Here is a 22,007-nt window from a genome sequence, read left to right on the forward strand (position 1 = left end):
ATGCATTTTCCTGTGTTTTCTCAAATTTGAGTAAAAATTCAGACTTAAGTTTGTTTCGAAAATCGGGGCCAGAACTTGGATCGGCTCAAGCAACACCTCATACTTCAGTTAGGTTTGTGTTCACTGGACTCGGTAATCTTCTGTGGATGTCATGCAGAAAGGTATCGTATCAGTAAAATTGCTGATTTTAATGAGATTGCCCAAATAAGGGAAAGAGGTCATGGTCTGAATGTGTGTTTTTTTATCCATTTCATTCCTTGTTTGATGTCTATGCTCAATCAATGGATCAGGTCGTGGAGAATATTCTGTAAACTTGACTACAGGGAGAACTGCAGCTGCTTATTTAAACTTGCTTTCATTCTGAAGAGGTATTTTACTTCATGCGCATATCTCAACAGTCTTATTCAAAGTAATTATAAAATCAAACCCACATATTGGGTGTTGTGTAACAAATATTATATGATGAGAATTAATGATTGCTACTGCGGAAGTGTTAATTAATCCAAATTCTTCACATTTGTTGTGAATTACCAACTTATTTACAAAGATATATTTGGATAATATGCCAGTCAAGGAAAAATATCGCATCGACTTCACTTGAATGAATTGTTTAATGTTACACCATCTGCTGCTGAATGTTGTATATTTAGAATTGAGTCTGTCCAATCTTGGCACAACACTCAGGTTATCAAAAATTTGCTGTAGTCGAATAGACCTGATTATTGATTGAAATAAAACCTCTTCCTATTTACGTCGTCATATGAGCGAAATATTCTCAAGCACGGACGTAAAACCCAATTTCACCTCACCTCACCTCTTCCTATTGAAATGAACACTCAAACAAAAACAGCTGAGTTGGCAATATATTCAGTATTCACTGTCCTGTAGCCTGCCCATGAGTAAAATACAAATCTTAGTGCTAAGACTTTTGTTAGGCTTTATTACTGCTTCATAGATATGAAGGTCTTAGCATTAAGATGACTTTGATGAAGTGGAGCTTGAAAACAAACATATTTATTTTGTAGGAGCCATTTAATCTTAGTCTTTAGCTAGAAATAATTTGGTCTTATGACGCTAAGTCTCTTTGTGGAAGCAAGAACCATGATTGTAGTTGAAGCCAATGTCACTTTATAGGATAGAGAAATAGAAAAATGATCCCTTATAAGAAGTGTCCAAATCATGAAAGACTAGTGCTTGGATGGGATTGTTCAGTTTCCACATAGTTTTGCTCCAACAATTTAGCTTAGGGACTAATTGAAAGTGTTTTAGTTCAACATTGTAGTATACGGTTTTTAAATTGATTTTGGCAGTTGGTTTAAGGGTATTTTTAGGAAGACTTGAGGGTTGGTGGTCACCTTGTTTTGTGTTTATGGAGGTATATATGTTAAAACCAGTATACACACTGTGTACATGTATGCTAAGAGTATTTATCCACTGTGCACTCAAGCTTTTATGAAGCTGATTTGTGCAGAATGTGCACACTGCTTTTTGTTTATACTTCCACAAATTCAAAGTAATACCAAAGTCAGTACATAACAGGGATGGCAATTTTCCGCTGATCCACGGATTTCCACTGATTTTATTTCAAACTGTTCAATTGTGAATCGTCTAAATCTATTGAGAAACCCTCAAGTCGATGACACAATATTAAGTTTTCAGCTGAAAATAGATTTTCCTGTTGCCATCCCTGACATAAAGTAAGCCTATAACACCTTCAGACTGCATAATCATTGAAAGGTAAAAACTGTAGACAGCTTTACAGAATTAGTGACATATTAGTGCAATAACAAACAAAACATGCCCATTTTCAATTGGGAAACAGTAATTAGCAAGTGGGCATTGGCTATCTTTTTTTGTCTTTATGGAAACAAAAGCACATCAATTACTTGGTTCAACAATCAGATGTCATGAAATCACTGGCAACTTACATGATATTTTCATTATGTTTCTTTTAATTTGAACACATGAAGTAGATGGTCAGGTAAAAGAAAAATCTCATTTCATTTCCACCACCTGGCTGCTTTTGTTACTTAACGAAAAGCACTTCCGGTAATTGTTATTTCACATTTCTGGATTTGGGGCTGGTTGATTATGAAATCAAGTAAGTAAAATATCCAAAGTGTTTAAAAGCTTTAGGCAATAGATCTTGGGGTCTTTCCATTCACTTCAGCTGTCTTTGTGCTACAACCATCAGGAGTCCTCTATTTGAACATTGTCTAGAAGTAGTTGTAGTGCAGATATCATCGTGTGAAGTACGGTCATGATTATGAGTGAAAGAGCGTGTGACTGGCTGTCTTGTGAAATCAAATTAAAGCATTAATATGCATCCATTATTAGAACAATATATGATTTAGTGATGTGCCATTGTTAAGAAATGGATTTGTAAATGCCAGTTGTGTCATCTGTGTGAATGTTATCTGTATAAAAATGTGATATACAATCGTGCTAATAGCTTATCACTATCCAACTAAGTTGTTCAGACATTATTATTACTTTTCTCGGAATCACTAGTGAAATAGATGCCACATCCAAGTAATTCTTCAAATTGTCAAACCTGTGCAATTTTCATCATACATGTATATTTTTTATAATATTTTCTAGTACATTTGTATTTTTGTCCTATACTTTCACTGAAACAAACTGTTTGCCAGCAAGTTGCCTGAGTTATACATACTTAACAGCTTAAGATTGTTTATGACTGAGAATATTTGGACATTTAACTCAGAATTTACATTCTTTCCTACTTCACATCTATTTCACTGTATATTTTCAGAAGATAAAACATTAATCATGAACAAGTGTAATCCATTGGTCTAGTCCTGTCGTGTATTTCACAAATTAACAAAAGAAATAAAGTATCACATCGTACCTGTGTTTTTTTCTTTCATTGTCTGATCAGCAGTAGGTTGGGGTTGAAGCACCTGGCTGCATCATACCAATTGATGTTACAAGATGGCAATTATCGTTACCACCTGTGAAATGCCTGATTAGAAATGGTCATCATGGTTGACGTGTACCAAGTTTGGTTAAGTTATCACAAATAGGTTAGGAGATACGCTTCGGACAAAGTGTGATGGACACACGGACGGATGGAACTCATTTCTATATCCACTTCTTCACTGTTGCAGGGAATAAAAAACATCGCTGAACAATGACTTATTATCTTATGGGTATGTTCCGAATTACAACAAGGACATGCATCCTACTGATCCCTTGATTCTTGACATCAGCAAACATGTCCTGCAATAATAGGTCAATCTCTAGAAGCATACAGATCAAATTGTACAACTTTCAGCTGGGAGTGGTTTTGTAGTCTGCAAATATCAGTATATAAACAACATCAGCTTCTCTTTATGTTTTATTTCATATTTTAGCATTAATACATTCTGTAACAGACTAACTAACACAATTTCATTAGTCTTAGTGTCACAGTTGCATAATTAATCTTCTTCATTACATTTCCTTAAAAAGATTGGTAATCGATTTTCAGGTTCATTTAAAGACAAAACATTCCTTATTTTGTGGTCTCCAGCAAATAGAGTATCTGCCTGGGCCTAGATTTTCAGAAGCTCTCTTAGCGCTAAGATAGTCATAAGTACCATACCTTAACATTAACTTATGACTATCTTAGCGCTAAGACAGCTTCGAAAATCTAGGCCCAGGAGAGGAAAAGTTGGTGGTTCCTTCCTGTGGTTGCGTCATACCTGGGCCTAGAGTTTCGATGCTCTCTTAGTGTATGGCACTTATGACTATCTTAGCGCTAAGACAGCTTCGAAAATCTAGGCCCTGGGTGTCATTGTACAAAGCGATCATAGTGCTAAGGTTGTTTTGTACAACAGAGCCCTGGCAATCATCATTAAGAGGATAAAACAAGGGCAGCATGCCTTTGTACCAAGCACCCTTAGTGCTACGACTCTCAAGTCTATAAGGTAGAGGAGTTACGATCACCTTAGGGCTACGACTCTCTCAAGTCTATAAGGTAAAGGAGTTACGATCACCTTAGTGCCAACATCAGTTTGTACAATGTCACCTAGGTCATATTTGAATCTGTATACTGTGTCTGAATGGGGTGGTCACTGGTTTTGTGTACACTTCATTCCTCCATCACTGAGAATACATCGAAACAATGTGTGGTGAAATAGTGTTAGTATAGTTTTGTGCCGCTTTTAGCAAAATTCCAGCAATATCACTGTGGGGACACCAGAAATGGGCTTCACACATTGTACCTATGTGGGATCAAACCAGGTCTTGAGCATGAAGAGCGAGCGCTTTAACCACTAGGCCCCGTCCCTAGTGCAATAGTGGGGAAAGAAGCCTGAAGTGATTCCAGTTTGGTGAAAGGCACAAGGACAGGTATGGTGCTGACAAACCTTAAAATAATCAGTCAAACTTGGATTCGAACCCACAATCATGTTACTGGCATGCCCAAGGGACTTAACTCTGCATAATATTGAAGCAACCAATGAAAAGATGGCAGCAAGGATATGGCTAAAATTACTGAGTACACCACAAATGGTCTTCACAGGTAATGGAGGAATGTATTGTAACTAAAACCTGTAAGGTAGTGACCATGTCTTTTCGAAGAAGATATTGAAAGAAGACAGTTGACATCAGGGGCACGTACAGGTCACAGATATATCTATATATATGAACATATGTACAGCTGTACACACAATAAATAGAGAATATCATTGGGACGACTATATTGAGTGCCATCTGTTATCTAGTAATAACCCTCTACTACGCTATGTTATTTCAGTGTAGTGCTATAATAAACAAACTTACATCTGCCATGGCACCATGTCCATTTTACAACACCATCTGGGTGCGGTGGGGTAGCCTAGTGGTTAAAGCGTTGGCTCGTCACGCAGAAGACCCGGGTTCGATTCCCCACATGGGTACAATGTGTGAAGCCCATTTCTGGTGTCCCCCGCCTGTGATATTGCTGGAATATTGCTAAAAGCAGCGTAAAACTAAACTCAGTCAGTACAAAACCATCTTAGCACTGAGAAAGCCTTGATATAATATTGCTAACAGAAACTAAACTCAGTCAGTACAAAACCATTTTAGCACTGAGAAAATAAAAATTCAACAGAAACTTGTGATAATCGTAACTCTCAAATTGTGCTGTGCAACATTTTGCCACGAACAGCATCTTGCAAGCTTCAATGTATAATCACATTAATTTTTCAGAAATACATGTAAGACTGGAACAAGCAAATGGACCATATTATTTGTTTTGTTGTTTAACGCCACACTCCAGCAATATTGCAGCATTATAAAATGGTGGTCTGTGAAATAATCAAGTCTGGACCAGACAATCCAGTGATCAGCAGCATGAGCATCGATCTGCACAACGGGATATGATGACATGGACTATTACACTATATTATTGTGAGAAAGTGATAGCGTTTGGCTTGGTGATGCTTTTTACAGTATTCCAGTGATATCATGTTTCAGCTTAATGTGAGAGATAATCCCAATGTGATGCTTTGATGTATAGAAGGTAAATCATGGATCTAAAACAAAGTCATAGGTTTCTGGTACAGAGAAGGGGAGTAACTCTGCATATGCAGAGAAGGAAAGGGCTCTCAACCATTCAGGACAAACTGTATTTGTTTTGTATTTGAAATGCATTTCTAGCCAAATAACATTGGAAATCATACATACAAACTTTTGTCACAAGAGAACAAGAATGTGGAGTTTATGGATGCATGGCACTCAAAATTAGACTGCTGATTATCAAAAAAATATTTGGCTAAACATGCTAAAATATTTTTCTATTGAAGCCAGGTTGCTACATTTGTAAGCAAGGCAGAAGGCAATCTAGACAGTCTCGTTTGACTTGAGGTCAGAGGCCACTTTCTTCAACTTTGACAGAAATAGTTTTATTTTTGATAAAACAATTTATGATCATCAAAACAATTATGTGCTGCTTTGCCTGATATTCTTCTGTAGTAAGGAGCTGAACCATCTTTCAGATGGGTATGATTGTTACGACCATTACGACGCAAGTGAAAAGAAACTCATCTGGGAAATATTCCTCAGCCAACTTGAAAAAGTTACTGTTTACACTAACTGATATTTAGCAGAAATATCAACTTCAAACAGAGGACAATGATTGCAAACTAGGGGTCTCCACACAAAAAGAAGAAAAACAAATGGCGGTCATAAGTCAAGAAGCAGAGAAAAGGGATGTAACTCTGTTTTTCTATGTATTTGTCAGCTGCAATGCTTATCTGCAAAGAATGACACATAATTTATGCAGTGATCACATTATGCAGTGGTCGAATTCTAATAACTAAAAATCCTGAAAGTAGAAGAAACTGCCAAAATCACACATTATTACACCTGGACTTAGTACTATTATCATTGTATCGCCCACCCCCAAGACTCAGGTGTACAGGATTTTACAAGTAGTACAAAAGAATACAATGTACACCATAAAATGGGTGGTCACTAATATTCCTCTCTTATAATCACAGAGATGCCAACCCTGAATCTAATGAAAGCGGTGTCATGCCTGGCTGGAAGTAAGGCCCAAGTACAGAAGCTGCAAGTTGGGGGTAAACACGTGGTCAGCTCTGCCATTTTGTTTCACTTACATACGGGCTATGACATACATTTGGAAAAACTTCGTGAAATTTTGTCGCCAATAACACCCAATATACACAATCGATATCCAAAAGATAACAAGCTAAGCTTCTGAAAGCTTTTACTGGTATCGACTCAAATAAAATCACCGGTGACTTACGAAATTGTATGCTGTAAAAACATTTTTCAGAATTCTTTCTGAAAGATATCAGAGTTTTTTAAAGACAAATCGGACAGCAGATTTTGTATTTGAAAATCGGAGTAACTCCGCCCATCTCTGTAATCAAGTACATGCTGCTGTTGACATGTTAAAATGTATCAAGTGACAAATTTGCTCTTCGGTCATATCTATTTCTGTGACAACAACATGTATCCTGTCTGTCCACAGACTTTCAGGATGGGAAGACAAGCATGTCTTGTCAATTCAAACACTCTGACAGTCATTGGATGTGGTCACCAATTCTATTAGTTCTATTTTGTATTTGAAAAAATATGCAAGATGTTTCGCCCTCACTACTCGGAAATTTCACATAAGTCCAGACCAATTTTATTTCTTGTTTCACGGATCCACCATTCGTAAGTTTTCAAGAAGAAGAAGAAGATAAAAAATTTAAGTTTCCCTGCTCCCCCCAAAAATTAAAAAATCCTAATGCTTTTATTGGCAAAAAATGTAAACTTACAAGAATTTTTTCTAGATTATTTTTCCCTCCCCATATACATGTACACTGCCAAGAGTAAACTACTTTTAGTATTTAGAAGGAATATCACTTTGACTGGTGATTTTATTTATATTTTTTTCCCTCTTGCCTTTAGGTTTTCTGAGGACAAAAATCTGTAAAACAAGAAATAAAATTGGTCTGGCCTAAAATTAAAATGAAATAGTAATTGGCATAAAATGACCCAACATATAGGTGACACAAAGCAAATACAGCTGATAATCAGTCTTAGTAAGAATGGCTTGAATATGAACAGGAATATAAATACATATTTGATGGAGTTTAGTGTAAACACAGGACATGAAATCAGTCAGAGTGCTTAGTATTATAAGGCTACGATAAATTGGTTGGGGGTTGGGGGTAGGGGGTTGGGTTGTTTGGTGATAAGTAGTAGGAAGGCATTTCCTATTCTCGCGGTACTTACAGATATCGGCTAAAAAAATAACACAAACAATTCTTATCGTATGAATGCTTATTGTTTTTAAATGAAGGGCCTTCTCCTCTAACATCTACATCTATCAGCTGCTAGATCCATCAGGTGAATTACCACTCGTGAGCGCAGTGATAAACAATGCCATCCGCCATTGATGAAACGAGGCTTCTCCCATTCTCGCGGTATTACCAGGAATCAACTTTATTGAGTGTATGTAAGGGCAATCCTGCCGGAAAGGGCGGGAAAAAGTAATGATATGTCCAAGTTGGTATAAACTCCCCAATATTCGTGACACTGCAAGATTTTGATCACTCACAGACTTGGTCCACTTCCTAGTTACCAGTCGGCTGATGTTAACAACCGGTAAGTGTCGCGCATCGGCGGTTTCAGCAGAAAACGTGTTTGCCGCGAGAATAGGAAACCTGCGAGAAGAGGAGACGGACCTATATATTGATACACGTGTAATGTTCCATGATGTACTGGCATTGACCGCAATACCTATTCAGCAAGACAAACATTTTGAATTTGTTTTAAGTTTTACTTTAGCAGAGATACATGGTGCTTTTTGTCAGTGTTTGGGATATAAATACACACAGAGAAGTGAAAACAGTAACACATGTTGTATCACAAACAAAACAAATTGCTAAAAATAAATACATAAAGTAAGTATCCTGGCAACAGACCCAAAATCACAACTTTCTTCATATTTTTGTGGCTAACTAATCACAGTTTGGTTCAACAGGGTTATTTCCCTTCCACAGGAGCGCTCTCAGGTTTTCTCAAATATTATAATAGTATTGACAAGTGGGTAGGTATGTTGTGAAACTTGTATTGCTTTAACAATATAATTGAATGTGATTAGAATATATTTTACATCTTCTACCTGACTTATAAGCAGCATTAAAGACCATAAAAACAAGAATTTCTGAATGTATTTTCTCATTTTCAGTTAATTACTGAGGATTCCTTATTGGGCCAAAATTGGCTGGAAAAACATCTTTCAAACTTGGAATATTTTTAAAGTCGCTTTAATGTTGACTTAAGGCGTATTGCAAGACTACATTCAATGGAAAAATGAAAATAAAAGGACTAAATCCTCAACTTATTGGTCCAGTTCCCAGTGTTGTACAACTCACACCTACAAAGTCATAAAGCTGTAATATTAGCAAAATGTACTTAGGTACCGTTCATAATTTATGAGTGGGGTGGGTGGGGGTGGGGGAAAATGATTTTTATGTAGAAGCATGTACAATGTGAATGACCCCCTAAATTCATGTACAAAATAAGTGACACCCCCAGAATGTCATGTACAAAATCAATGACCCCCTCCCCTTCCCATAATTTCTAGCATAATTTTAAACATATTTTTATGTACAAAATTGCTGACCCCCCAGTACGTGTGTACAAAATTGCTGACTCCTAAAACAATATGGGTGTTACCCCCCCAAATAAATAAAAATAAATCATCATCTCACCCCCCCTAGCCATAAATTATGAACAGTCCCTTATAGATAATGTCTTGAATCAGGCAACTTGTATTTACGATTTGGCATCTGCTTTGGATTTTGGATGGAACATCAAACCCAAATAACAGGTCTAGATAATTAGTATTCAAACATGGGTCTTGACTGTTTCAACCTATCTATGAATCTTATTTTCACTGAAATAAGAAATACAGTATGATTACTTCTTTAAGAATTATAACACCAGACAGGCCCGAATGCAACTCCGCTTGTACTGAGACAGTCCAGTTCTGTAATGAACCACATACAAATAGGCTCCTCATACAAATGGCCTGCCATGTTGGTTTTGTGAAAAGTTGCCAAATGAAGCAGTGTGAAGAATCTGATTGGTTGAAAAAAAATGAAATAAGATTGAATTTCATGAATCTCAAATTTGGAAAAATCAGCACAAAATGCATAATATATAAATTAAATATAAAGTTGGATTAATATTTATCAATACATGTATATGTAAATATTTTTCACATTCTGCTAACAAAGCAGATTCACATATTACAGAAAACATGATGACGTTGGGATGACAAGTCATTCCAACATGATATCCGAGGTGGAGAGCATTTCATGTCAAAGAGAGTGTGCTACAAAGACAGTTACTGCTGGTTGTATTGTACAATGTCAATAAACATATGTCTTCAAGCTTGAGGGAAAATTTGGTTCACTGAATATTCATCACCCCTGCAAATCTATCTGAAAAATTGAGGCATATCTCCCCTAACTTGGTCATGTGACAACGGGACCTGTATCCCTTTAATGGTTCTATTATTTGGGAACATTCATGGATTCAATGTTGAACCACAGTTCCTCACTGAAAAATCACATCTGTCAACACTTTCCATCATAGACGCGTCATGTACATCGACGCACTCATCGTACGTCCATTGCAGACACACATACATTAATGTCAAGTCAGCAAGTTGTATTACACTAGCACTGTGTGTCTACTCCCATCATCTGCTGGCTATGGCTGGATGTTGTTCAACACGTTCCAACTTCTCAAAATGTTTGCGAGCATTCTTGATGTTGATGAGCGTGGCGGCAGAAGCTGGAAGAATAAAGAAATACAATACACTTAATATTTGAGATGCTAATTAAGAAATGAAGGTGTAAGATGCTAATTGGTGAAAACCTAGAACCTGACAAGGGCCATCTGAGATTCCAACCTACGATCAGTTAATACTGGTATCACTAAGGGAGGTAACTCTGTATGGGTGTGGTGCTGTCAAAACCTAGAACCTGACAAGGGCCATCTGAGATTCAAACCTACGATCAGCTGACACTAGTATCACTAAGGGAGGCAACTCTGTATGGGTGTGGTGCTGTCAAAACCTAGAACCTGACAAGGGCCATCTGAGATTCAAACCTACGATCAGCTGACACTAGTATCACTAAGGGAGGCAACTCTGTATGGGTGTGGTGCTGTCAAAACCTAGAACCTGACAAGGGCCATCTGAGATTCAACCTACGATCAGCTGACACTAGTATCACTAAGGGAGGCAACTCTGCATGGGTGTGGTGCTGTCAAACCTACAGCATGACCAGGGCCATCTGAGATTCAAACCTATGATCAGCTTATACTGGTATCACTAAGGGAGGCGACTCTGCTTGGGTGTGGTGATTACAGATGTGGGCCATACTTACGTATTGCTGGGTCCGACATGACGACCATGACGTATGTGTTGGAGGTGAAAACGTCAATGAAGGCAGCAAAGGATGAATTACGGACTTCCATGCTTTGGAAGGATGCGGCCAGTCTGCTACAACTCAGCTTGAACTGTTTGATGATGTTACTGATCTTCTCAAACCTGTGTACGTCTCGATGAGGCTTCCGTTCACAATGTGAGATCACCTGCAAATGTTCACAGGTCACATACCATATACCTTTACAGGTCACCTTCAATACAACGCTTCATAAATCACTAGCAATACAATGTTGATCTGGTTAAAAAAGACTGTGGTCTCTTAAGCCTTGTTTTGTTTCTTGTTTTAATGTAGCACTCAGGAATGTTCCAGCTATACGAGAGCAGTCCGTAATAATCTAGTCTGGACCATACGATCCAATGATTAATGTCTTGATGCATTGATCATTGCATTTTTCATCAAAGTCCTGACCACAACTTCAGAACAAGCATGGCTTGCTACAGATCACTTGCAACACAGGGGTTGTCTTGTAATTATACATTAGGAATAAATAAGGTGAGGTGAGGTGAAATTGGGATTAACGTCGTGCTTGAGAATATTTCGCTCATATGACGATGTGCATGCATGTGTACGTGCGGCTGCTTGTACTAGCCCAGACTGAAGCTGGTTTTATAGTGCTACCCAGACTGAAGCTGGTTTTATAGTGCTAGCCCACTGAGATACCATGCCGCAGTGAAGCATGAATACCCCACTCAGACACATACTGACTCCGAGCCTGCCAGTCCAACAGGCAGGGACCAACAAGTACCATATTTTAACATCTTTTGGTATGACACGGTCGGGGATCGAACCTGCGACCTTCCGCTCTCCGGGCGGACGCTCTAACCACTACACCATGGAGGCGGCCGACTAAATAAGAGAACAAAAGACAACATAAGCCTATTTCCAGACCATGACCACGATATCCGGTTGAGGTAACATGAGACAACTCACCAGGAATGTAGCTCTTTCAAACAGCAGCACTTCGTCAGCATCAATGATGTCAGCGAAGTTCTTTAGGTTGTTCTCAAGTTGTTGTACATTAGGGATCAGCTGATACACGATGGACGACCAACCCTACATAAAAACAACATTATTACTTCTCTACATTAAACATGTCTCAGGCCTAAAAAATACATTGATACATGTGTTATTAGTTTGTACTTTCCTTCTAAAACAAATATGTAAAAAAAAAAATATTCCTACCTACCTACCCTAGATTTTAAAGAGGTGTAATCGAACAACATTTTTTTATTTGGCCTCATCGCAAAATAGTCATTCAAGAGAAGAGAGAGAAGTATTGACATGTAATATTCATAAAAAAATCCATAGTAAGTGGGAGAAAAGCACAAGTTTGTTCCAACATGGGATCAGTTCTAATGATTATCTCATTCAAATCTGATCTAGTGCGGTATATCTCTTCCTTCAAGTGAATGAGTGAGTGAGTATGGTTATTCGCTGCTTTTAGCTATTTCATGGTGGTGTGACAAAAGAAATGGACTTCATACACGATATGCATGTGGGGAATCGACTGACTGACTGAGTTTGGTTTTACGCCGCTTTTAGCAATATTCCAGCAACATCACGGCCGGGGACACCAGAAATGGGCTTCACACATTGTGCCCATGTGGGGAATCGAACCCGGGTCTTCGGCTTGACGAGCAATCGCTTTCACCACCAGGCTACCTAACCGCATTCTCAATAAATCCTGTCACTTCTTAGCTGGCCTCTACACCTAAATGGGAAAACCACTGAAAGTCAGGGATGGCAACAGGAAAATCAATTTTCAGCTGCAAACTTAATATTATGTCACCAGATTTGGGGGTTGAGGGGGATTCAACGGATTTAGACGATTCACAGAATTGATCAATTTGAAACAAAATCGGCGAAACTCTGCGGATCCGCGGAAAATTGCCATCCCTGGAAAGTAGTTTTGTGTTTTCATTTCTGCAAATCAAATTTCCAAATCAAGGTGACGAAAACCAAATCAAATCATTTCAGAAAGTTACTCAGATTTCTGTCTCAAGAACCCACGCTTCGTCTTTGAAACTGGTGAAGAAAATATACATTGATTCCTATGGCGATGTCTTCAGAAGATGCTGGGTGGTATCATACAAAGAAAAAGATCTGATTTGATAATGAATGAATACCCTGATTACCCTCCAAGAATGGCTATAATCATGCATTGAGGTTATTGCAATGTCTAGACGATAGGCACCAGATTGTTGACCATATTCCTCGTGACTATGTCTGGAATTAACCCAACAGCATTACCTTATATAATGTCTCATCCCAAATTGAGGTAGCAAAACATGTACAGTGGAGGGGCTTCGACAGTCGCTTTAAGTCCTCTTCTCTCTCCCTGAATATCTGCCAACACAATTGAATACAATGAATATTCATGCACCCATGCCTTCATGTCAACATTTCTTCGCTTGTACAGAGCTACAGATAACTTTTTGGGTCATTGAGTTATGTACTCGCTTGTGCTGAGCTACAGATAACTTTTTGGGTCATTGAGTTATGTACTCGCTTGTGCAGAGCTACAGATAATTTATTGGGTCATTGAGTTATGTACTCGCTTGTGTTCATCTCAATTGGGTATCCTAATTTTCCTTTGAGCAGGGCTCCAGATAAAGGCTGTGTTGGCGTATGTACGGATATAAAATAAGCACGATACGACAGGAAATAATTTAGGATACGTGGCAGATACGCACCATAGCAATGGTGTATGGTCTTAGAATCATTTACAGACGTATTTATCTGAAAAATTATTGTTTTATTGTACATTGACCTGTTTACACAAGAGTAGCAATGTTGTGGTGCATATATGAAACAAAACACAAGATTACTGATACACCATTAAATTCCATTCAGTACTCTAAATGTACTTTAAGTTTTTCCAGTACTCCTATATTGAAAATATAAGGAGTAAGTACTCCTGATGTTGAGAAATTATCTGGAGCCCTGTTTGAGTAACCAAATAAATTGTACTCACCCCACTCAAACTCAATTGGGTATCTTGCTGTTTTCCATTAATTTTAAAAATATAAAAAAGTTTAAATGTTAGTGTTTGTTATTTATATTTGATCTGTAATATGAGAAACGATAAGAAAGACTGCAAGTTGTCAAGTTCATGTCCTGAAATAGAACCTCTCAGTATACCTCAGTTATTTATCTATCCGCCGGTTCTCAAGCTAAGATTTGACATTTTCGTATGTACGCATATAAGATCCCATTTATTCAGTATTTACCAAAATTCAAGCATACTTATATGCAACAGACTTAATAGGAATTGAGTTTTCACATACATTTTTGCGTAATTTACGCAGATACGCAGCTTATCTGTACCTCTGCTTGTGTCTTAACTACTACTCAGCTATATTCAAGCTATAGGATACAAGCATGGAAACAATCAAGTTTGGACCAGATAATCCAGTGAATGATATTATGAGCAAAGATCCACGCTACAGGTTGGTTGGTTGGTTGTTTAACGCCGCACTCAGCAATATTCCAGCTATATGGTGGCGGTCTGTAAATAATCGAGTCTGGATCAGACATCCAGTGATCAACAGTATGAGCATCAATCTACACAATCATGCTATAGGAGTATGATGACACGTTATCATTCAAGTGATCATCCATTGAGTCACCTGTTGTCAACTGTCATGGATGATGTTACTTTATACTACTAAGAAAATTATTTCTTATGGATTATATTAATTGCATTACATACTATAGCAATGCCACTTGTACAATGCTAGTATAATCCAGAAATTAGCATAAGGTTCATGTCAAGAAACCTCCTCCATCAGCCAATTTTGAAAAATTGAGGGAGTTTGGTTTTACGCCGCTTTTAGCAATATTCCAGCAATATCATGGCAAGGACACCAGAAATGGGCTTCACACATTGTACCCATGTGGTGAATCGAACCAGGGTCTTCGGCGTGACGAGCGAACGCTTTAACCACTAGGCTACCCCACCAATCCCAATTTTGAAAAAAAACAAACTACCCAGTTGATTTGCTGTTGGATGACACAAATGGCACTAGCTCAGCATTTGTATGTATCTGTATGATCATAATCATTTTACTGCTTGGTTTAATGACTAAAACATAAGTCCTGCATGATATGCTTGACAAATAATAATACAAGAGTTGATACAGGTTATATACTTTCTTCTTCAAAATGTTAACTGAATATGTACTCTTGTGTGCCCTGATAACATTTGCCCACAATTCAGTCACTGATGAGGTTGACGGAAACACCAAACTAATCTACAAAAGAGCCTTGCCTAGTGAGCTGCCCCACCCCATACTCTCCTCCCCCAACCCTCTCTCCCCCATCTTCGTCACAATATGGCTGAGATATTGCCGATGTGACGTTAAATATTAACTCACTCACTCTCTCCCCCACCCTCCTCACCAGCTCTCTCTGGTCGTCCTGCACCAAGTCCATCTTGTGGATGAGGCAGAAGATCCGAGCCTCGGGGGAGTTCTGCAAGATGGCCTCCAGACAAGACTGGTAGTAGTGCATGTCTTTCTCCAGCTCCCGACTCTCCACGTCAAACACGTAGATCAACACCTCCACATTCCGGAATATATTGTCTCGCTGACTGGCGAAGTAGTTCTCCATGAACGCCTCCTGTCTGCAGGTCACAAGGTGTGTCATTATTAGAGCTGTGACGACATATCTTAGTAACGATAATCGTGATACTTTTTCTGGCAATAAATATATCAATACTTTTTTCCGTATCGTGATATGTATTGTTGACCTTAAAATTGTGAATTTTCACTAGAAATTGATGGTTATGTCAAAATTTACACTGTTACTTGTTATCAAAATACACTTTTTTAAAGAAAATAACTAAGATAGCATATCGTGGTATGCATCGTATCGAATCGTATCGTTCCATGGTATTGCGATACGTATCGTATCCTGAAATTTCTGTATCGTCACACCTCTAGTCATTATGACTAACAAGCAGTAAGGCATAAGACATCAGGGCCTGCTTACACAGAGCAATGTTAGTGCCACGACAATCGTAACTCCATACTTTAACATAGGCTTACAATTGTCGTGGAACTAAGATAGCTGTGTGGGATCAGATCCAGGTAAATAGACATTTGTGGTGATACATAAAATGCAGTGACTCGATGCTTTAATTTACGCTGAATTATTACTTGATTAAATTACACAGGATTCAATATCGACACAAACGGCCCTCCACATTGCCACACGTTCGATATATACAAGTCAAACTATGAACATGTTGAAGGACCCAGAGGATAAATACAAACACATCAATACCCCATCCAGAATCCAATATATCAACCCAAATTTCACAGTTCCACGGGTTCCGTATCTCAACCCACCCTACATCTCTACAGTATCAAACAATATACATGTACATGATCAATCTATTCGTGTCAACAAGCCCACAGGTTCAAGATATCGACCTACCCTCCACAGTCCCACAGGTTCAACACCAAGTTGCCCAGGAATCTCACATGAGAATGTTCCACATCAACTGAAACACAACATTCATGTCATTTATACTAGTCAATATATAGCCACAGTTAGGGCTGGGAGGGGTTACCCGGATACCGGGACGGGTGGGTAATAAGTTGGACCGGGTACCCATCTCAACATTCGGACCCGTTATGACCACGTGACTAACAGATTAAATATTGTAATATGTTGTTCTTTCATGATTAAAAGGTTGTATTGTCTCTGAAGATTTAGACATAATTTACAGTCACCTGTTTTGAATATAATACATGGTTAAGTTGTCTAAACATTTTAGCCTCCGAGCTGAAGAGTCAGAGCTACAATAACTTTTTGATAACTATAAGATAACTTTTTGGGTCATTGAGTTATGCACTCGCTTGTGTTCATCTCAATTGGGTATCCGAATTTTCCTTGAGTAACCACATAAATTGTACCCACCTCACTCAAACTCAATTGGGTATTTTGCCATTTTCCATTAATTGTAAAAATATAATAAAGTTTAAATGTTATTTACATTGGATCTGTAATATGAGAAACGATAAGAAAGACTGCAAGTTGCCAAGTTCATGTGTTGAAATAGAACCTCTCAATATACCTCAGTTATTTTATCTATCCACTGCTACGCAAGCTATGATTCGACATTTTTGTGTGTACGCATGTAAGATCAAATTTATTGAGTATTTACAAAATTCAAGCGTACTTGTACGCAATATACTAAATATGAATTGAGTTTTCACATAAATATTTGCGTAATTTACGCAGATACACAGCTTATCTGTACCTCTGAGAATATATTGCCATTTCTTACAAATTTGACGTCAGGAATTAACAATAACATAACGGGTATCCGGGTAGGGTAGGGGAGAGGGTACTAGGGGGTGGGGTACCTGGGTAGAAAGTTTGGACCCGCCACATTATCACCTGACTTCACACTGACAAAAACCCTGGAATATGTTGTCTAACGTCATTATTTCCAAGAGGCAGTCTTTTGAAAGTGTGTACTTGACATGTGACAATATGGTTGGTCCCAATAATTAGGGTGTGATATGATTTGCATCAATATTTTCACAGAATTTGTTGATATTCTTGCTTTTAGAAGTTGTTATTGACAGACAGCCGGATCCATATTGCTATAAAATCCTGTATCACTGGATCAGTTCGGTAGGCTGGTTTGTTGTTTAACGCCGCACTCAGCAATATTCCAGCTATATGGCGGCGGTCTGTAAATAATCAAGTCTGGACCAGACAATCCAGTGGTCAACAGCATCAGCATTGTCCTACGCAATTGGGAACCGATGACATGTGTCAACTAGGTCAGTGAGCCTGAGCATCCGATCCTGTTAGTCGCCTCTTACGACAAGCATGGGTTACTTAAGATCAATATTCTAACCCGGATGACATGGTTAGATGACATGAGTCAACCAAGTCAGCAAGCCTGGCCACCCGATCCCATTAGTTGCCTCTTGCTGAAGATCAATTCTAACCCGGATCTTCACTGGTTTCTGGATCAGCGCAGCGTCAGTGTGGACATTTGCATGACGTACTTCCATCAGCAAGTGATCAATTTGTAATGTGACATGACATCTGACATCACGTCAAAGTGCAGTGACATCATTGTCTAAAGAACACTACAGTGCTAAACCTAGTCATGTTTACCAAAATCATTATGCAACCTGTCCCACAATGGAGTCTAAATCACTTTCTGTTAGGGCTGGCCAAAAAGATTGATAATCTGAAATGAGAAGAATTATTAACGATAACGATATGAAAATTGGTCTTACTTGTAGCTCCCAGTCTGCGGGTATCTCTGGCGATGTAGTTAGCAAAGATAATGGACCTCATACTGGTCTTGCCTGACCCACTCTTCCCCATCAACAACACCTGAAATAGTCACACAAAACTGTATGTAACCATGGCAACTGAACGCAGGCATGACAGTGAAGCTGTATGAAAGTTTCAACATTTATTTGAAGTGAGTGAGTTCAGTTGAGTTATTTCTCAGCAATATTCCAGCTATATGGCTGCGGTCTGTAAATAACCGAGTCTGGACCAGACAATCCAGTGATCAACAACATGAGCATCAACCTACACAAATGGGATACAATGACACGTGTCAACCAAGTCAGCGAGCCTGACCACCTCGATCCTGCTAGTCGCTTCTTACGACAAGCATGTGCTGCTGAAGATGGATTCTAACCCGGATCTTCATGGGAAGCAGAGTGACTGATGACAAGCAACATGTAAGATCTTACAATTAATGTCCTGGATCCGGTTGTATCATTGCTTCATTAACTAATGTCAACATTAAACCCTAATGATACATTAAATCCTTAATGCATCATTAGTTAATGGCAACGTTAAAAACGGTTGTATCAAACACTTATTAGCGTATCATTATCTAATGACATCCTAACGTAAATATTTTCATTAAATTCGGGGATTCCCCTTAATATTTCCCACAATTCTGCAACATAAACACGTTAGGGTTACTCTCGGTCGTCCGTCAAATGGCATCTTTACGGCTAAACCTTGGAACAAAAACAAACATTTCGACTGCTGGGAAGAAACACATCTAAATAATTCTGAAACGTCGCCGATAAACCTAGAATCGGTTGGGAAGTTTTGGAAAATATGCGAACACGAACGCTGAAGTGAGTTTTCCGCCATATTGGATTGGGTTTACAAAATCAAGTTTCGCTAAAGCCGGTGATATGACGCCTATTACATTACGTATATTTCATATTCAGTTGTGACAAATACAACGCTGAATTCCTCATACATTTTAGAATTAACTTACAAATGGTCTTTGTCATTAAAACTAAGTGTCTAGAAAAACCGAAACATATTGGGTGTGAAAACGGAGCGTTGTGGCTTGCTAGAAAAGCGAAAATCAGATTTTATACTGGGCAGCATTTTCTCAAGATTTTGGACATCAGTTTGTCTATTCATAGAATGCATTAGCTCAATACTTTTAGAATATACACGGAAAGAGTATCGTAGCAAGAACTAGAAAATTAAAAACAGATACAATACAGAAATTTGAATTTGATGTATTCATGTGCAGCGATACGCCATGCCAGACGCAAAATCATGGAGAACGACAAAGGCAATTATCGGCATTTCTGACCTTTTCAATGAAAACAATAAAAACAAATAACCATACGCAGATAGTCAGAATGTTACCGATAACTTACGTCATATATTTATGGACAAAGGTTCCCTCGCAAAATCGTGGGCACAGATATCCACAAAGCCGCCATTTCATGAGAAATCGGTCATCGGTAGTGATGTCATACATCAACATTGTTGGACATATGTGGCAATTTCTTTGAGGTGAAGGTCAGTTGAATAAGAGTAAACCCAATCACACTGTCCTGCCGATTACTTTTATTACTAATGTATACTTTGCGTATCGTTCACACATGGTTTCAGGAAACTAATTTCACACTATCAGGCTATTACCTTGTTCGGAGAATGTATCCATCAATATCCACATAAAGGAATGAGATGCTATTCATCTGCAGCTGACAGAGAATCCTGTTCCATGTCATGTGTCTTTTAACATTTAGTTAGACAATAATGAGCAATCAATCAATGTATTGGCGGTTAATCCTTTGAAGGAAGGACGTTGTTTTTACAAAGAGACTTTACGACAGGGGTATTCAGTATAGATTAGTAAATATACATACATAAACACTACCTTTTGACAAATCCGCTGCAAAAATAAAAGCAATTAATCAATCAGTATGTTATCGGTTAATCCTTTGATCGATGTTTGTTTTGTAACTCAGCTGATAATTCCTCTTACTGCACTTCCATGCGCATATTACATAAGATGTAATACATTTGCCACATCACACGTCAATTTATAATGATGAGTATTTACTCCAGACACAAGAAATGCCAAATGGGAACCTTTTTCGGGTAATCTGAGTGGTGTTACCACTAATTATACCTGTTATAAATTCATTAACTGACCATCAAGTGAATGATGACAAATAACGTGTAGGTTTACCACCAAACAAGGGTTACAGCAAGAGAGTAGTAATCGTTGTATTGCATGCAAGTTTGATTGCCTGACAAAAAACAACAACTTATGGGCAGACACTGTTTTGAGGATACGAACGGAACTTCATTATTACATAAGAAATATATACAAGCATTTGCTGTGTACTTAGTTAAAAACTGTATATACCTATGTACCTAAGTAAAATTTCAGATTTATTTTGCAATGGCAAAGTGGGGTTGTTTAGTTTATGGATTCAAATATATCAAATGTGTGTTTTTGATATCATAGCATATGTAATAGACATCATATTTTTGCATGATTAAATATTGAGGTAAAAAAACACAGAAATAGGATCAAATTGGATCTGTCACTTTACCATCCAAACAATTGAAAATCTGAAAAAGCCTACACTGCTGGGATACTTTATTACAATCAGTCAAGAACTACCGGGGATATTTTCAAATAACGGCAACCGATGGGCATCCACCCTTCCTAATGTCCCACTGATTAGGTTGAAGAAATTCTGCCAGGGTGGACAGTAGCCCAGTCCCCGTGTCCGTCACGGTCGAGGGAGCAGGGGCTGACCAGTTTGCAGCTAAGTTTCGTAATTAGGCTGTTGGCTGGAAACAATAATCGCTCTGGATCAGTGGCCCTTAAGTTAATGACACGCTAATGACAAAACAACGTAATTAAAATCTTAGTACAACAGAATTTAATGACATTACTTAATAAACGTTTAATATCACGTTAATGCCTCATTAAAGTTTGATACAACCGGGTCCTGGACAGCACCTTACATAACTAGAACATCTTACATAACTATATAGAACACCACCCCTCCCCCACCCTTACTGAGGATAAAGACAAAGAAAGACATTATTACAGGAGAATTCCCCGGTATCCATAGCTATCTTATTTTAGGAATATTTATTCTAAATACCACGAAATAACTAAATCTTTTATTATCATTATTGTGCTCATAATCAAGATAACAGCAACTCATCAGTATTTTAGACTTCCAACAATCAGACCATTTGTGGTCAACATTATATCAATATGAACACACATCCTGATGATGGGTGAATGGTGTGTCCTTCAGTTTGTTTTATTTACGCATTTGACAAATGAAAACAAACCTAGCGATCACAAATCAATGAATCAGCTGATCAACATGCACACTGCACTGCAGTTGGAAGGCGGGTTCAACAGATGTCGACAGGGCGAGGAATATACTGTACAACAAACCTTTTTCTTCATGGTGGCACTGACGAATCCTCTTCACTAGTTACCTTCTCAGACAAACGTAGATCTTGGTTCGTGAGGTGCTATGTACATAACCGTTACACTCAAGATACCACCTCGGGATTCTGGAAACACACACTTCCGCCAAGATCACATGACTTGGACCGTCGCCCAGCCGTCCATTCACTTCCGCCCGACTTCATAGACTTGCCCAGGCTCCTTTCAGAGATTTTTCTGACGATCGTTGAAAATTGTGCTTCTACCAGTAAGTTTATGGTGTTTTTCCAATTAAGAAAAGATAA

The 22,007-nt window shown here is 38.3% G+C and overlaps 1 protein-coding gene and 1 long non-coding RNA gene across 2 annotated transcripts; both read right to left on the bottom strand.

The window, feature by feature from the left end:
- Positions 1-109: 109 nt before the first annotated feature.
- On the bottom strand, positions 110-992 carry LOC124285327. Its single transcript, XR_006900790.1, has 3 exons — positions 815-992; positions 598-738; positions 110-181 (listed from the first exon to the last, which is right to left on the bottom strand). It is a non-coding gene; the product is annotated as an uncharacterized LOC124285327 (long non-coding RNA).
- An 8,689-nt stretch (positions 993-9,681) lies between these two features.
- Positions 9,682-21,874, bottom strand: LOC124285328 (ras-related GTP-binding protein A). Its single transcript, XM_046721534.1, has 8 exons — positions 21,709-21,874; positions 18,236-18,335; positions 16,407-16,473; positions 15,369-15,591; positions 13,218-13,313; positions 11,898-12,020; positions 10,905-11,112; positions 9,682-10,308 (listed from the first exon to the last, which is right to left on the bottom strand). The coding sequence occupies exons 1-8, from the start codon at positions 21,718-21,720 to the stop codon at positions 10,214-10,216; spliced, it is 924 nt and encodes a 307-aa protein (XP_046577490.1). The 5' UTR covers positions 21,721-21,874; the 3' UTR covers positions 9,682-10,213.
- Positions 21,875-22,007: the final 133 nt, after the last annotated feature.

The sequence above is a fragment of the Haliotis rubra genome, unplaced genomic scaffold, assembly GCF_003918875.1.
Source record: "Haliotis rubra isolate DU_JTF1 unplaced genomic scaffold, ASM391887v1 Scf359, whole genome shotgun sequence".
Classification (NCBI taxonomy): Eukaryota; Metazoa; Mollusca; class Gastropoda; order Lepetellida; family Haliotidae; genus Haliotis; species Haliotis rubra.

Coding starts and splice junctions, on each gene's coding strand:
- LOC124285328 (XM_046721534.1), bottom strand. Junction 11,113..11,897: donor TTGAAAGAGCTACATTCCTG/GTGAGTTGTCTC, acceptor GAACATTTGCAG/GTGATCTCACATTGTGAACG. Junction 10,309..10,904: donor CATGTCGGACCCAGCAATAC/GTAAGTATGGCC, acceptor TTATTCTTCCAG/CTTCTGCCGCCACGCTCATC.